Source organism: Scaptodrosophila lebanonensis, unplaced genomic scaffold (assembly GCF_003285725.1).
Source record: "Scaptodrosophila lebanonensis strain 11010-0011.00,11010-0021.00 unplaced genomic scaffold, SlebRS2 tig00000043-arrow-pilon, whole genome shotgun sequence".
NCBI lineage: Eukaryota > Metazoa > Arthropoda > Insecta > Diptera > Drosophilidae > Scaptodrosophila > Scaptodrosophila lebanonensis.
In genome coordinates, this window is record NW_022060545.1 from 4,225,438 (window position 1) to 4,243,248 (window position 17,811).

The 17,811-nt window shown below is 43.1% G+C and overlaps 1 protein-coding gene across 1 annotated transcript in view; it reads right to left on the reverse strand.

Moving 5' to 3' along the window:
* Positions 1-569: 569 nt before the first annotated feature.
* Positions 570-17,811, reverse strand: part of LOC115623219 (ecdysone-induced protein 75B) — a 163,405-nt gene continuing 146,163 nt past the window's right edge. The window contains 2 exon segments of the mRNA XM_030517458.1: positions 570-3,691; positions 8,746-8,984. Coding sequence (XP_030373318.1) covers positions 1,040-3,691; positions 8,746-8,984 — 2,891 coding nt within the window. The 3' untranslated portion in view covers positions 570-1,039.

A 17,811-nucleotide genomic window follows, 5' to 3' on the forward strand; every position in this document is an offset into this window, starting at 1 on the left:
AAAAAATGAATTTGCAACTTAAAGTATCCTTTGCATGTTCTCGTGTCAAAAACTGCTTTTCACTTAACGGAGATCGCACAAAATATTCACTTTCGCTTCATTTCGGTTTAGTTTCACCAAATTTTGTAAAAATAATTCGCAGTTTTTCCAAAAAACATTTAAAAGCAAGTAGTATTGAACGCTTCGCTTGCCTACTGAATAACTAAATCTAAAACTATCGATAGAAATATATAGTATGTAAAATATGTACAACAATCACTTAAAACTTAAAAACAATTCAAAGTTTGCGCTTTGTAAGAAGAAGTTCTTGTTTTTCTAGAAGAAACAGTCAAAAACAAGAAACAATTTTGGAAGAAAAAACAAATACTTTGAAGAAGAAGATGAAGCGTTGCAAATAAAGGAAATTACGTTTTCTTTTCTTTAGGACTCAAAAGCAGCAAAAATGTGGTTTCAATTCTACTATTGTTTCCATACAACGCTATTTGAATGGTAGTAGGCGCTGCTTGCCACGCCCACCATTTACCTCTAAAAAGCGCTTCGATCAAAAATGAAAAAGGACATTTGTTTCATCGCCTTTAAATTAATAATCTTTACTTTAAACGCTTAAATTGCATGCATTTGTTTAAACTTTGTACACTGCTCAATGTTTTTTTGTTTTGTTTTTTTTTTTAAGTTTTATTTTTAATGTAAAATAATTTAATTGGTTTGTTTTTTTTTTTGTTTTGTTTTGCTTCTAATATTTTTCTCTGCTCTTTTGTTGCAAATTAAATTAATGTTGAAATAATATATATATATTTTTGTTTTTGAAGATTTTTTTCTTTTGTGTAGTTTTTCCCGCCCTGTAATGCTGCTGTCTTGGTCACGCCCCCTTGTTGCGACCACTTCTTAAGTTCTCTTGTGTGTTGCTCTTTAAGGAAAGTTTCTTACGCACCCTCTCCCCCTCTCTGCCACATTTCTTAAATCATTTCAGTCTCGCTCTTGCACTAAACATTTGAAGAATTCTGCTTAGCTGTGTGGTTGGCGCCACTGCTGGGGTGGTTTACGCCTCCAGCATGACTTTGTGCACCGCTGGCACGCCCCCGGAGGGAGGCTGCGGCGTACTGCTGCTGCTCGGCGGTGTGCTGGAAGCCACCGGTGGTGCGGTGGTTGCTGTCACAGTCACATCAGCCGACACTGTGGGGTAGCGTTGCTGCTGCTGTTGTTGTTGTTGTTGCACAGCATTGGCAGCGGCGACGAGAGCGTGCAGTTTGCTGGGCGGCGGCGTCGGGGATTTCTTGGACAGATTGAGCGGCTGCTGGGAGTCGGCGATGTCCACCTGAAGCTCGAGCATACGAGGTGGCGAGGGACGCGGCGGTGTTACTGGTGAGGTGGAGGAGGATGTTGAGTGCGGCGATTGGAAATACTGACAACTGGAGGCGACGCTGGACGTTGTCGATGCGGTCGCGGAGGATGAGGATGAAGAGGAGGAGGACGACGATGAGGAGGATGAGGAGGAGCCATTGCTGTGTGGCGAGACTGATTGCTGGCGCTGCTGGCAGGTGGTGGTGATCACCGATGAGGAGGCCCAGCGCCCGTTGGGTAGCCCAGCCACCGTCGGTGGTTGCTGCTGGGGTGGTGGCGAAGGTAGCGTTACGCAAGCACCGCCACTGCTGGTGGTTGAGGGTGAAGCGCAATTGGAGTTGCTCGACGACGGCGAAGAGGCGGCGGCATAAATGTGCGACTGTTGCTGCAGCGGCGCCGGACTACGGCTGCCGGTGGTTGAGCTGGCGGCTGCAGCCGCTGAGGGCTCACGCATCAAATAGTTTTGAATGATATCGGAGCGTTTCATTTGCTCGGGCGTCATGCGTGGCTCGGCCATTAGGGACTTGGCGAGCACGGAGTGGGTGCTGGAGAGGGTGCCACCTGTGGTGGAGCTCTGGGTGGTTTGGCTGCTGTTGCGCGTCAGATGCATGTGCAGTTGGCTTTGGTGGTGATGCTGTTGTTGCTGTTGGTGGTGCTGCTGGTGGTGATTGTGGTGTGTAGCGACTTGGGCGGGCGGTGGTGTGGCCGCTGCTTGTGGCACAACGACGCTTATGGCGGCGGGTGGTGGGCTGTGGCTCAAGTGAGAGCCACCGCGCGGACTGCCAGCAGGCATGCTTGTGGTGCTGCTACTGCTGCTGGTGGTGCTGGCAGCACTGGTGGAGCTGCTGGCGTCCGCCTCCGCGGTCTCGAACTCGCGATGGCGCAATGCGCGGAATTTCTTGTGCGGCTTATAGGCCTCGTCCATCAGCGAGTTCGTGTCGTACAGCGGGGGTGCCTGTAGAACGCGCTTCAGCACAGGCATATCCTCCACAATCTGACGCTTGAGAGTCGCGCTGCTGGAGGCCGATGTGGCCGAGGAGGGCTGTGGCGAGCGCACAGGCGACACAGAAACGCTCACCTGGGCGGCAACTGCGGCGGCAGCGGCTGAAGCAGCAACCGCTGCGGCATCACTGCAGTCCAAAGCATCATCGACGCTGGAGCGCGGACTCGAGCAGGAGGAACTGCCGCCAGAACTGACGGGCTTGCTGCCTCCGCACTCGTTCTTCTCATTACCGGACTCAATGCCGGAATCTGTGGGCGAGTCCAACTTGCGGTAGCGAGCCACCGCAGTGGCGCCGGAGGTCAAATGATGATGCAGCTGGGGATGCTGATGATGCTGGTGCTGCGGCTGATGCGACTGCTGATGGGCGTGGCGCACAATAGGCGTGATCGTGAGTCCATTCTGTGTGAGATGCGCATGGGAGCCGACTATGTCCATATCGGCAGCACCAGAGTCCCCGGAGGATCCGGAATTGGCCCGATTTCTCAATGGACAGCCGCCGGAGAGGGTGGCGGCCAAAAGTGGAGCCGAAGAGGCCAATGATGAGGGAGCAGCATGAGTTGGCACCGAGGGACCAACCTGATGATGAGTGCTGCTTGGAGCACTGTAATCTAAATCTCCACTCTCTGTGCTCGAGACGGAGCCCAAGGGGCTCTTCGCCGCCTCCACATCCATGGCATCCCAGCTGCGCGAAGGACTCTTCACAGCTCCTGCACCCGCAGCACCGTTAGACTCGCCGTCCTCCATGGACCACATCTGCTGACGCAACAACTCCTTGTGCTCCGTGCGAAAGACCACTAACTTCTCGGTGTGAAGAGTGCTCAGGGTACGCAGATCAGGCATTGTTTCCAGCAGCTTGGACAGGAAATCTGGCTGATCTGGACGATTCTGGGCCACAATGCACTGCAGACAGCCCTTGAGGCGACTGTACATTTTCTCAATAAGCTCCAAGTTGCGCAGACCCGGACGGTCGGGTGTGATCAAGACAATGGCGCAGAAGAGACCAATCTCAGCATCTGTCAGATTCATTGAGTTCATGCGCTCCGCAAAATTGAAGGTCGAGTCGACCAGGAAGCGGGCATTGGCTCCATTCTGGATAGCATCGCGACGCATTACTTGGCCATTCAGGCAAATAATCGAGTTAATGGACGAGTCAAACATGCAGATCAGACGCACGAAGAGCGCATCGAAGAGACCCGCCTTCAACAGCGTGAATTTGTCGTCCTGCGTGAGCAACTGGAAGCCGGGAATCATGCCAGCGAAGTCGATGACGCCACGTATGACGTGCGCGAAACGCTGTGAGAACTCCTGCTCCGATTGCAGCTCAGGCGCGGGATTTAGAGGACAGGCCTGCAAATAAAAACAAGCAAAATGGGAAGATCTTTGGTTAGAGAATATAAAATATAGAGAATATTCTTCTAAGTACAAGTCTGGTAAAAATAAATCTAAAACAATTCGCGCCCTAAACCCTGTTGCATACGCGACTCACGTACTATTGTGAGTTGACTAATCTATTACACATCGCACAGATAACGGCAATCGTCAGTCTGCAGTTGTTGTTGCTGTTGCTGTTACTGTTACTGCTGACGTTTTTGTCACTTTGTTGCTGCGCACAAAGTTCACGCGAAGGTCGCCCACCCGCTTTATGTGAATCAATAATTATAATTATTAGTACTTCCGCACGCCCACACACGCAAATAGATTGCGAGAGCAGTTCAGCGCTCTCTGACTCACTATTCTCACTCACCACCCGACCTACACCTGCTCTCCCAATCTCTCTGTTGTCCATCGTCGTTACATTTCCTGATGCCTGCAGAGCTTCTGGTTCTGCTTCTGCCCAGCAGAAAAGCTCAATTCGCGGAACACACTCAACGAGTGCTAGTTTTTTTTAGTTTCTAGTCGTTTCAGCTCTCGCTCTCGCACACTAACACTTGCACATGGACAGCAATTATTAGGCGCTTACGTTTTCTGCTAGTTTTAGCAACAACGTTGACGTTAGCGTTGATGTCGTCGCCTGACATTCTGTCCAAGGTCGACGAACCAGAGTTCAAGGTTTGTTTCTGCTCCCCCAACGGGCAGCGACGTCGACCGCGGCGCGTGTGCGTCGTTCTCGTATTTTATTCTGTGCGCCTTCTATTTTAGTTTCTGTTTTTTTTTTTTTTTTAATTTCTGTTCTAGTCTCTGTTGTGTCTCAAATGCTCCGTTCATGTAATTTGGTAATTTTGCTTTCCGGGTGTTATTTTTTTTTTTTTACACACACGCACAGCTCTGACACTAGACGTGCATACGTGCCCTTCCTATTCACTCGGTATAAACCACAACAACAACAACAACTAAAACAATAGCTGTTTTTCAATCGCATTTGTATTGAGTTTTGTTTTGTTCATTGTTCCTGTTTTGCTTTTAATTTATAATTTATTGCATGTATTTACGTATTTTTTTTTAAACGGGCTTCAAGTTTTTTGCTAATGTTCCGTTTTAATAAAATCACACGAACACACACACACACACACACATACGTATGTGGCACCTCACCTTGCCTTGCCCCGCTCCGCCCCTAAAATTGCTTTGTCTGCCTGTTTGCACATTTAAATCTGAGCGCCTTAGCGAGCGCTATATGTATGTATACATACGTATATGTATGGGTGTATGTCTGTTTATATTTATTTGTATGATTAACCTTGAACATTTTTTCGTCTACCCCACCGCTTGCTTTTGTGCTTAGCGGCCTTCGTCAAGTGCAAAATGCCGGCAAGCGGCAACCGGCACAGCAACAGAAGCAGAAACAACAACGATAACACACACGCACACACAAATACACAAACAGACAAACGGATGGACGGACAGACAGACGTTCGGACAAATTTCTTTCTATTTCTACACCTTTGAAATGACGGCGTTGTGCCATTTAGGATTCGCATTCGCAATCGGTTCGTTTTCGTATATCATATACAAATATTTATTTGCGCAAAAAGCGGAAATAGTTGCGCACTAGAACTACTCTGTGTGTGTGTATGTGCGTGCCTGTGTGTGTGTGCGTGAATGGCTTTCTTTCGCACAACTTTATGAGCCATTGCCGCCAGTTTCTTCCTCTTCCCTGGCATGCGCGTATCATAAAACCGGCGGCGACCTTCAATTCATTATTTTTGGCTGATTCGCATTTGTTTTTCTGCTTCCACTTAATTTTTTCCATTTTTTTTCTTTTTGTGCTTGCAGAAAAATTAAAAAAAAATGAATTCCTCGAAATTTATATTCCACTGCTGATAGGGAGCAAGGCTTAAGGGGCAAATTGTACAAGTAGAATATAGATGATTGGTATTAAGCAGCGAAAAAGCATTTGACAGCTTTCAGAAAAGTTCTAATGGCATGGCTAAATACAAAAAAAAAAAAACGTATAAGATTCGCGTTTTATTATTCTTTACTAGCATTTACTGATTAGAATTTATTTACATATGTACGAATGTATTTCCTTCTACCTTCATTCACATATTAACCTTAGAAGGTTGCCTTTGTGCCTCAGCTCTTATTTGATTTCTGTTGCTGCCTTGCATTGCTTCCGCCTTGTCACACACACACACACACACACATAAACACAGACTCATAACTCACATAAATATGTACATACATCCATACATACGTACGTATATAATTCTAAAGCTACATATGTCAGTTGAGTCGATATGTGGCGCTTCCTTATATGTAAGCATTTCGAACCACCTGACACGGCAATTAAATGTGAATTGCGTCGTCGTTGTTGCCAAAGGGTAAGCACTGCAACCCCCCCGTGCCCGTGCCCCCCCCCACTATCTTTCTCTCTCTCTCTCTCTCTCTATTGCTCAGACTTTCTAGCCATGCACACAAATTAAAATTTGTATTTGTATGCTTGTTGTTGTTGCCATTATTATTGCATGATCATTATTTGTATTAGTTCGCATTTGACTTGTCATTGAAGGGGGGAGGGGGCTGTTGCTGGGACTGGGGCTTGTAAAAGTGCCGTTGCTGTGTCTGTCTGTCCGCCTGTCCGCCTGTCCGTCTGTCTGCTTGCGTTTTGCTTCCTCATACCCACATGCACACATTCGCACACATCTGTACATATGTATGAATTTGTACATGTTTTTCTAAGTTTATCAGTCGCGGCATTTATTTCATGTGCATGTCTCGACACCTCGTCCAGCCCATCCCATCCCATCCCATCCCCCGCAACGACGGCGACCCACCCTCTCACCACCTCTGCGATCACACTCTATGCATATTCGTATAATAATATTTTGTATTTTTTATTGTTTGCGCATATATTTCTATATACATATGTATACATATCTATAGTATATATGCGCATGCAAAATAATACATACATTTCATTCATTCAAGGTTAAAAAATAACTCGCCACAAGGTCGTTCTCGCGCATATGCCAACGTCTATGTGTGTGTGTGTGTGTGTGTTTTTATTCTACACTGCAGGCATGTGCAAATTATTTCTTGTTGTTGCTGCTAGCCCCTGAGATCGCTTAACACTACGGCTTAGGATTATCTGGAGCCTGAACTTATCAAAGGAGTCCAGTTGCCAACGAAATTTACACTTATTAGCTTTGATTTTTTTTTTTTTTTGCAAATCATAGTCTGCAATAGTGTTGCAACAAAGGAAGGAAATTTAATTACTACCTGTAATAGAAATAATACCTTTGAACTTTTCAAAACACTCGCATGACATTTCCATTTAACAATTGTTACGTATTTCTTTTGAATCAACGTTGCTTAAAGCATATTTTCCAGTAATTAGACACATTCCATTCGCCACATAGTACTAGAACTTATACCTATATACGAGTAGGTGTGTACATATGTACATATGCAAGTAAATGGCGAATTGGACTGCAGAGCTCGCAACTGTTGTCGTTGGCCATTGGTCATGCCCTTGACTTTGACATTTATAATTCTTGATAATGAAAACGTGTATAGATATAAGTTCGTTCATAAGTGCTATACCAGAATGCTCTGCTATTAGCTCAGCTGTTTTATTTAGCTAATGGGCACGATAATATCCACAACAACAACAACAACAAAATTTTCGACAGCTTACTTTGCCTGCCTCTTCTATCACTGCCCAGCCTTAATACTACAAATATACATACTTTTCATACCTATTTACAATGTATTCTGTGTGGGTGTATGGCTTGCCATTTTGTTATAGCACGCTTAAATATTTAATAACAATTTATTTAAACAGTCGCACATGTGTCTAGCGCTCACCCCTCCCTTTCTATTTGGGCGCCCCGACCACCCCCTCATCAGTCGCAGTAACACACGCGCCTCTATCTGACCATTTGTTGCTGTCTGTATGTTTGTACGTAGGTCTGTGTGTTTCATTAATAATGACGCTACGCTTGACCTTGAGCTTTTAGAACTGTATGAGCATTTGTTATTATTTCCATTGTTGTTGTTGTTGCTGTTTCTGCTGTTGTTGTAGCAACACGTTTTTTGCCATTGCCTTATCGCCTTGCCTTTACTCGTGGCGTGCTTATCGCTCTTGAACTTCTGGGCTGCCCATAATATATTTTTTCTTTTTTATTTTTCCACCCCACAAAAAAGCAACAAAAATAATAATAGCATAGAGAAAAAAAAACACACAGAAATGAAAAACTTGCATATTACGTATACGCCGCACTGGCAAAACAATGACGTCAAGCCATTGGCTTGGTAGTACAATTTACAACGTTCCATTTATCAAATATCGCACATCAGTCTGTCAGTAAGTCAGCTAGTCAGCTAGTCAGTCTCTCTGTCTGTCTGTCTGTCAGTCACTGGCGACATTGACAAACAAAGAAATATGTTGATTTCTAGGGCCGCCGCCATCATCATCAAGAACTTGACCCCAAAGCGCGCGCGCGCTCTTTGCTTCAATGTCTTTGTCCAAACGCTGCTGCAGCAACAATAACAACAACAACCGCAGCAATAACAACAACATTGGCAACAGTAAAAGAACGCGCTTGTAGCTTTCCGGTAGACGCGTCTACGTGAGACGCAGTTGATTTCCTGGTTTAAAGCGCGCGCGCGCGTTCGAACGCTCTCAAAGTTTAGAATCATTTTTTTCTTTTTTCTTTCTTGATGGTTGCGCCAAACAGGTTCACCTTGGCGTATGAGTAACGTCAGAGTTAGCTGGCGAGCAGGTTGTTTTTGTTATTGTTACTGCTGCTAATGATCTATCTATCTATGCATGTCAATAAATGTCTTTTGGCTGCCGTTTGCAGTAAACACTAACCATGCGGGTAAAGCATTGCCCGGAAACGTGTGTTTGACATTCACGCGCCTACGCCGCAGCCTCAAGAACAGCGACAACAACAAAAAAGAGAAACCAGATCGTAGGTAGAACCATGAGATAATGCTATAAGCTACTGATTACTTACCAGCAATGTTGGCATTGAATACGAGGGACATTCACGTGCTCGCTGTCGCATTGCCGACACCTTCTCCTTTGTGAACTCGCACGTCTCCAAATGGGCGCGCAACACGGCGGCGAGCAGACGGGGCTGATCGTCCAGTTCCGTGGCCAAGGCCCGTTGCTGGCCCCGATTCTGTGTACTTTGCTGCATGGCGGCCAAAATGCGCGCCTTTTCCCGTTTCGGCACACGTCCAAAACGCACAGCTGCAAGTAGATAAGAGAGAGAAGATGGTATTTAGTACAGTGGTAACCAATGAAGAGGTACTATATAGATTTATTACATGTATTTAGGTGTACTGAGGAAGACTCTCAGAAACATACAAAATTCTAGTTATTTCAAAGCCTGAAAACTGTAAATGGCAAGCAGAAGGTGTTATACAAATTGCATCGATGGTTTTTCATTTTGATCCTGTCCCCCTTTTTCTCTAGGCAACACATACTGTGTATATCATACAAGTAAGTGCTACATGCGCTTAAGATATTCACGTTTTTGAGATATTCGAGTGCGCCAGTAAGTAATTGTGTGTAGAGTTGTCAAGTAGGCTCGCATAAATTAAACGCTTCATTGCAAACTCTCTGTCTGCTTCGTCGGCTCTGTCTGTTGGGCCATAACAGTATGTTGGTATGTAACGATCGTGTTTGCATGTGTTTCTCTGGCAGTCTGACTGACTGACTGGCTGGCTGGCTGGCTGGCAGCAGGTGCTCCCAACAGCTGTTAAGATGAGCGCGCCCCATTTGCAGCCGCTGTCCGTTTTGTCACGCAGGAAGTTGGAAGTCACACACGCACAAGCACACCCGCCCTCTCCTCACCTCTCCCCTCTGTACAGTTGCTTAACATTCTGTAATTTATTGCTCACTGCACCCTTCTGTTGTCCTCAATGGCGAGTGAACTGAGCCCTTTTAAGTAGGTCATTGCCTGCTCAGCTGTCGCTGCTCAAGTCTGAACTCTTTGCCTGCTGTTGTTGTTGCTCTTGTTGTTGCTGTTGTGTTGGCTGCCGCTGTTACACTTTCTCTTTTTTTAGATTTTTAATTTTTGCGCCGAATTTGTATGTGTGGGTGAACTTTCACATTTCACCAGCGGCAAGTAACGACAGCAACACGTTTGCGGTCACGTTTTTCAACCTCTCCAGTACGCTCGCATTCGCACTCGCACTCTCCCTCTCCCCCTAGCTCTACCTTACCCTCTCACGCTCTGTGCCTTGAGTTGCGAGAGCCAGCAAGGCACGATAATTGAGGTGATGTTTGCTGGCACATGAAAATTGGTTTGAAGGTGTGTTTGCTTTTGCGCGACAACAACAACGATCTGAGTTGATTGAGTCGAAGGTTTGCCGAGTTTTTAATCCCCAGTCGAAATTTAAATGTGTATTTGAATAATTTATTTCGAATTTTATCCTTCTATCGTGGGGTGTTAAAAAAAAAGAATAAATATTTCTTGTTTTCTAATCTTTTTCTTAAGAATTTATAACCTTTGTTATGCCATGCTATTCCATTTTTATATTTCATTTATTTATTATCTTACTAGCTCTATAGATATTCTCATTTTATAAACAGAATCATATTGTGGGCTATTTTTTCAAAATATCTCTTAAACCATCACTTCGGATTCTTGCTATAAATAAACACACAATCAGATACAAATATATGCATTTGTTTGCGTCGTCTGCTGCTCAATTTTTCAATGTCAATGCATAAGAAAGGTGTGCTCCGAAAAATCAAAGCTAAAGTTTCTATAATTTCACTCAAAAGAAGGCAACAGCCAGCAACTTACAAAAGCGACAACAACAACAGCAACAACCACAATAACCAAAGTGGTACACACACAAAATTAGTAACAAAAGTGAAACAGCAAGAGACTGTGCGGCTGAGAGTGAGAGAGGGTGAGAGATGGAGAGGCAGAAGCAGAGACAGAGGCAGATTTTTCTTCTTCACTACTTTTTCCAGCAGCCGAGAAATCGAAGTCGTCGTCGTCGTCGCCGTCGTCGTCGTCGCCACGTCGCTGCTTCAGTCGACTGAGTGACCCACATTGGTGTGCAGCGAAATTCAGGTCAAATGAAATGGAAAATGAAATGCCAGCTGCCTCTTATGCTTGTCGCTGCTGTTGTTGGCGCTGCGTGTTTGCGGCCGCGCGTAGAAATTAGAGCGAGCGACGGCGAATGTTGCTGCGCCGACGCGCGCGTCGAAAACTTTCAACGCTAAAAGTTGGTCAAACACGCCAAAGCCTCAAAGGCAAAGCGAAATACGAGTATGATGTGTGTGTAGTTGTTGTTGTTTTTTAGAAAATAGCAAAAGTTGTAAAAGCTGCTCGCAAATGAAGACAACGCATGTCGCCAACGTTGGCGCAGGCGCAGGCGTAGACGCAACCGACGCGTCGCTGCTGCCGTTTTTGAAGTTTCATTTCAAGTTTAAATACAATTTTTTTTTGCCGCTCTTCCGTGCCGCAAACCAAACCAAAAATAAAAAATAAAAAAATTATTGTATGTGTTTATAAACGAGGTCAGCACTCAATGGCGCTTAAAGTTGTGTGACTTGAAGGCGGCAGAAAAAAAGGTAAACAAAACCAAAAAGCAAATCAAAGCCAAGCAGCGATCGCGTTCGCATGGGCTCGGAACTCTCCTCCAACTCTCAACTCGTCTGTCAAAGTGAAAAGTGTGTCTTGGCACTAAATTCTATTGGATGCTGATGATTGCGGCTGCATTTCTATGGCAGCGACTGTTTTTTGTTGTTGCCATTGCTGTTGTTTTCTTGGCCACGGCTTCTGTTGGCCAAGTGTGAAATGAAGTTTTTAGTGCTGGCGGCGGCAGTGGCAACGAGTCAGAAATTGAAAGCTGCCTGCTGGCCTGCCGCCTGCAAATTTGTGTCACGTTTTCGTTGAGCGTTTGTGAAGTTGTGAACTAGAGTTAATTGATTATTTGCTTTAGTTGGTATGTTGGCTGACATGGATGCTAGCTGATTTCCCATTATTGGGTGATAATTTTCAAATTTGATTAGAACGTTTATAATGGGATGGTGTGGCCCAGGCTGTGGGTTAGGCTATGCTGGATGCTCTTTCTTTCATAAAACCTACTCTGTTCCGACTCAATTGCAACGGTTTTTTAATTCAACTTACGCGCATTGTGATAATTCACGTTTCCTTTGAGTATGCCCTTCAATATTGGTAATTCTTCGCCCATTTTTGTGTGTGTTTGTTTGTTTTGTTTCAAAAAAAACTTTGTTATTTTCTCAATGCATGTAAGCTGCTGAGAGTGTGTGTTCACAATAACAACAAAAATGCAAGTTATGCATCAATTTTTGCTATACGATTTTTCATAAATTCAATTTGTTGTAATATCTGGTTTGCTTTGTAAATTTAATTTAATTTTTGGCACACAAACAAACAACTTTGGTTGCAGCTGCTCTTATTTGAAGTATTTTGAAGCAAGGCTTTTAGATTGGCGCCTGTTTTCTGTTGTTTCTTCAATTCAATTCATCAATTCATCAATTCTTTCACGCACACAAACAATTTTCAGGTACTCTTTTGGTGATTGCAAAATTTGTTGATTTGCAAAATAATTTACTTGTTGAATAAATATTTTCACTTAATTTCTCATACATACATATGTATGTGTTTATGTAGATTTGTAATATAATTTTTTGTATTTGCAGAGGAACTTTGTTTGCTTGCTTTTTGAAATTTATAATTAATTTTTGGAATATTCTGCTGCTGTTGCTTCACTTGGTTTAATTGTGGAATTTAATTAATTCACAATTATTTAAATTAAATTTTAGCGCGTAATCCAAGAGACGTGAGACTGGCGGCTGAGACTGAGGCTGACGCTGCTGTCGACTTTTCTTCACATTAACAGTTGTGGGTTTTAATAATTTATTAATATGTAATATTTAATTATATTTTGCATTTTCACACACGCACGCGTTGTCGTTTTTGCTGTTTGCTGTTGGTTTGCTTTGCTTTGATTTGCTGGGAGTTGAGTGTTCAACGAATATTACTAATATTAATTAATATGTAATAATAACAACAGCACTGAAGTGTATAATTCTTCTTTAGTTTTTGTCAATTTTCGCTAACATGACAAAACTCGACAAGGTCTCGAACGCGACTAACTGTAAAAGCAAAAGCACGTTACGAATATACCCAAAGGTAGCGGCAGCAGCAACAGCAACAGCAGCAGCGCCAGCAGCGTCGAATGGAAAACAGCAGCAACAACAACAGCGACAACGACAAAAAGCGGTAGAGGCAACGACCAACGCGTAGTATCAACAAGAGAGCAACATACGCTCAAAGAGAGGGGCAGAGAGAGAGCGCGCGTATGCAAAGCAAAGCTTGCCGGGCTTTTGGTGCACAGACATACCCACATATGTACGTATGTATGTAGATATAGCTTGTGTGTAGATAGTATGTGCATTTGCATGTTGTTTTGGGGGGCGGGTGGAAAAGTGCAACACCCAACAGCACAATTTATAATGAGAATTCAAGTTGAAAGTTTTCTGTAATATCGCTATAATTTATTAATTACCATCAGCATTATGGCAACAACATCAAACATTGATGTGCCGCCTCCTCAGCAAGTTCAAGCGCTCTTAGTTCTACTCCTGATAAGCTTGCAGCCAACTGTCAGTCAGCCAGCTTGTCTCCCTAATGCTTGTCTGGCTGTTATCTCTGCCTGCCTCATCATCAACAAAAGTTCAACAACCCAACACACGAGATAGATACGCAAACAAAGAGCGAGAGACAGAGTGTACAAGTACAATTAAAGAGCGCCGTTTTGGAGCAGCTCTCTCTTTAGCCTGCATGAGCTTTCCAACACACCGAAGAGCGCAAGTGTGTTGAATTTGACGGCAGCTAAGAGTAAGACCGAGCTTTTGTGAAAGCTTTAGACATGATTTGTGCAACTCTTTGACGCAACGCCGTCAAAGTAGCGCGAGGATGCGCATTCAATAGGCATTGCCAATTGATTGAACAGCCGCAGCGCAGCAGGTGTGTCCCTGCCTTGAGAGTTGTTGTGGTGGCATTATTATTATTGTTGCACACTTGATGCCGTAATGAGTTTTACCTTTTTCTACGTCTTGGCCATATATAATTTATGACACGCCTGGCCCCGTCGCGCATTTGACGCCCTCCTTCCCGCCCCACCCTAAGGTTCTGAGGCGTTGCATTTGACTTTGAGCGCATTACATTGCATATTGCCGACAGTTTTTGCAGCGCGTGTGTGGGTCGTTCAATGCATATCAGTATATAGTAGGTACCTATGTATATACATAGGTTTCTATACATACCTATGTACATATATGTATTTAGGTATATGCACACATACATATGTATGTATATATACTATACATATGCATGTGTTTGCTCGAAACAATGCGCATATTTAAATGAGTGCAATGCAAATTTGTGAGTGCGCGAGTGCATTGAGTCACGTATCTCAATGCCTCCGCCTCCCAATGAAGTAGCGAGCGAGGGAAGGAGGAAGGGGCAGTTGTTGATGGCACGATGACGACAACTCATTGTCAGCTTCTGTTTTGCTTGTAAATATGCATTCTTGTGCTGTTGTTGTTGCTGTTGTCATACAGATTAAGTGGGTAAAGTGTATATAAACAGTGAGTAAGAATCTGTGTGTGTGTGTGTGTGTGTGTGTGTGTGTGTGAGTGTTCGATGTCAAGGACAGTCATTGATTGTTGTTGTGCGCGACAATGACATGCGTTTAAAAAAGAACTAAAGCATAGCTTAATACTGCTGAGCTACCTGAGCTGCCAAAACTCTTCGAGTTCGAAATATAGCTATTTATATAGCGCTATTAATTGAATCAAAGGAAATGCTTAGAAGTCTCATCAGAGAGATGACTTTAGAACTAATCAAGAATACGACAAAAAATATATGAATTACTTAGCTGCATGATAACATTAAACTTTTAAAAATCTGGCCATCATGGCACACTCGAAACTGGAGACTGAAATTAAATTGCAGGCAACATCGTTTAATTCGACTGTGTGTTACATTTAAAGCTACATATATTTGTATGTACATTTATTTATATGTACATATGTATATGTTTGTATGTACACACATATTTTTCAGCCGAACACGTCAATAGATCAACTTGAAATTGAGGTCGTCTGTTGTCTAGTTTTACATTTTTTTTTTTCAAAATCCATTTTTTTTTTTTTTGCCAGCTGCCCCCACTGACTCATTGAGAGTTAGCTGGAAACAAACAAAACGCTTGACTCACAAATGCGGTTGTCGTTGGTTTTGTTTTCTTTCGTTTGCCAAACTGTTTTAATTTGCTTATTAATTTTATGCAGCTAACGGTAAAGCTAAAGCCAACAACAACAGCACTGTCCACGCATATTTGGCGCGTCATAAAGAAATCAGTTGTTGGAGTTCAACTCCCCAAAGCCCACACGCCGAAAAAAACATCCAAAAACAAATAACATATTTATTCGAACTCACTCGCCGAGATCTTCGAGTGGCTGTCGCTGTTGTTGGTCATTGAACTTAAAACCGAAATGAGGCCAAAAACAAACAACATACGAATAAAAGCAACAGCAACAACAACAACAACAACAACAACAACAATGACGACAACAATGTTAAAATTTAATAATATAAGCAAACGAGCCGCGTCGGCTTTTGGCTTGTGGTTGTTGTTGTTGTTGTTGCCTCAGCCAACGTCATTGCTTCATATATGTATGTATACATATATATTTCTTGTGTTTTCTTCAGCAGCCAACAGCACGAAAGTAAAAGTGAAAGTTGTTTTTTATACTATAAGTAGGTTTGTTCGTAAGTGTGTCTGCCTGCCTGCCTGCCTGCTGGTAGAAATTTTCGTGCGTCTTGTGGAAATGTTGCGATTGAGCAAGTCACCGAATAGGCCTATAAAACACCAGCAACAAGCTGTTGTTGTTGTTATTGTTGTTTTTGTTGCTGAGTCTAGCCATATACATAGTTGCATAAGAGACGTCATCAAAGCCATCATGTGCGCCTATAGGCCTCGAAAAGCCCAGACGTATGCATGCATGTTCGATGTTGCTCAAATCTATCAGACGTGGTGAACTAAAGAGCATGTCTTTAGTAAGGGAGGAGTAAGGGCAAGCAACGGCTGAAGAGAGGGGGAGAGCGATTAAGTGAGGCCGAGTTGAAGAGAAGACGGAGTTGGCAGATAACGTCTTGCACTGATAGAGGTGGAAACATGCATGAAGGTCAATTTTTGGAGCCGAATTAGTGGAAGGGGGGGAATTAAGAAGGTGGTGAGAAAGTTAGAGAACAAACGTAGAGGTGAACAAACACTCGTTATGTTGTATTTATTAAGAGCTGGAATCGAGGTATGCATGTAGGTTGCGATCTATTTAAACACTTTAAGGTAGAAATAGGGTGCGGTAGTATGTACTGTAAATAAATGTTAAAACGTGCTAAAAATATTGCTAATATTGACAATGAATTGTTTTCAACTTTCTTTTCAAATACAACTATCCTATTTTGCATTTTCGTTAAAGGTATTCAAAAGCGTGCCCCAAAGATTGCATATCTTAAGCAACTCATATACGTTGCACGGTCTATTGAAAATTATTGACAATTTTTGTGTTGTTTTAAGAGGCGCTAACTTGAAATTTATTCATACAAGACGCACGCTTCTATTGGAAACATTACGTTTGGCAGCCCCATAAATAATTATCTAATAAGCTGTCAAAAACCAAAAGACCAAACAAGCAAATTTCATGCAATTAAATGCCAATTAACAAGTTTCTTTCTTCTTGTTTTTAACACGAAATTTCACTTTCACTGCTGCCTGTGATCGTCAGACTCTCTGCAACTCGCAACTCCACGGCGCTAACCTCAATTCGCATGTCAAAGCAACTGCGACGAGAGCAGCGACGCTAGCTGCGACTGCAACTGCTGCGACAGCGCTACTGACTGAGACAGTGAGTGCTTTCTACAAGACATACATTAGTACATACAAACAAATGTACATGCATATGCACATAAAATGAAATTTTTGTCAAGCGCCAGCATTGAAAATTGAATAGCAATTGTAGTTTCAAATTGCCTTATTACTTGCCATTATTGTTATTGTTGTTACAGTTACTGTTTGTCTATGTATTGTGTTGGTATTGCGCATTTTATGGTCTGCTTTATTTTACTTTACACTTCCCGTATTACGTTCGTTGCTTGCCACTTGGCTTACAACTTGACGGACACAATAATAAGTTGAGGCGCTAATTGCGCGACGGACGATGAGGAAGTTGTTTAAAAAACATAAACTAAAGCAATAAAAGACGGTCACGCATACACACACACACACACACACACATACATGCACATATAGTACATTGGAAAGCAAAGAAGTAGCAGCAAAAAAGTTCATTTATTCATAGGTTCAATGCACTCTTAAAGCCGTAACTACAAAATGATTGTAAGTGAAAAGGCGGAGAGTGTCTGAAGAGGGGAGTGGGAGTACAATAATGCAGAGGGATAGGGAGAGAGAGAAAGAGGAGGAGTATGTGTAGGCAGGCCTATTTTCTGCGTCGATTTACGTAAAACTGTGCTTCACTTACTTACTCTCTCCCCCACAACTAGCGCTGCCCATCCCCAGCACAACCCCATCCACCTCTCTCGCTCACTCCACTAATGCCCGCTGCATTAATTACGCGACACACGATGGTGGCTGTTGTTTTTTTTTTTATTGTTGCTGCTTTCTTGCGTAAGTTGTTTACAATAATTTTTACGTTGTATCGAAAAGTGTAGAAAGATACAACAAAAAAAAGTCGAAGGTATAAAGAAATGCTTTTGTCTCTTGGGGTGAAACTGAGACACAAAACAGAAAGCCAAATAAAATATACAACTATAACAACAGCAACAACAACAACAATAATAAACTCATCATATGCGTCCCTTTTAGTCATATGTATATTGTGTATTTGTATTTGTTTTCTGGAAATTTCTTCGAAATTTTCTTGGAATCGGTATTGTTGGCTTTATTTATGTGGGGCGGCGAATGGGTAGCGCTTTTATTACGAATTATGCATTATTATTAAAAAC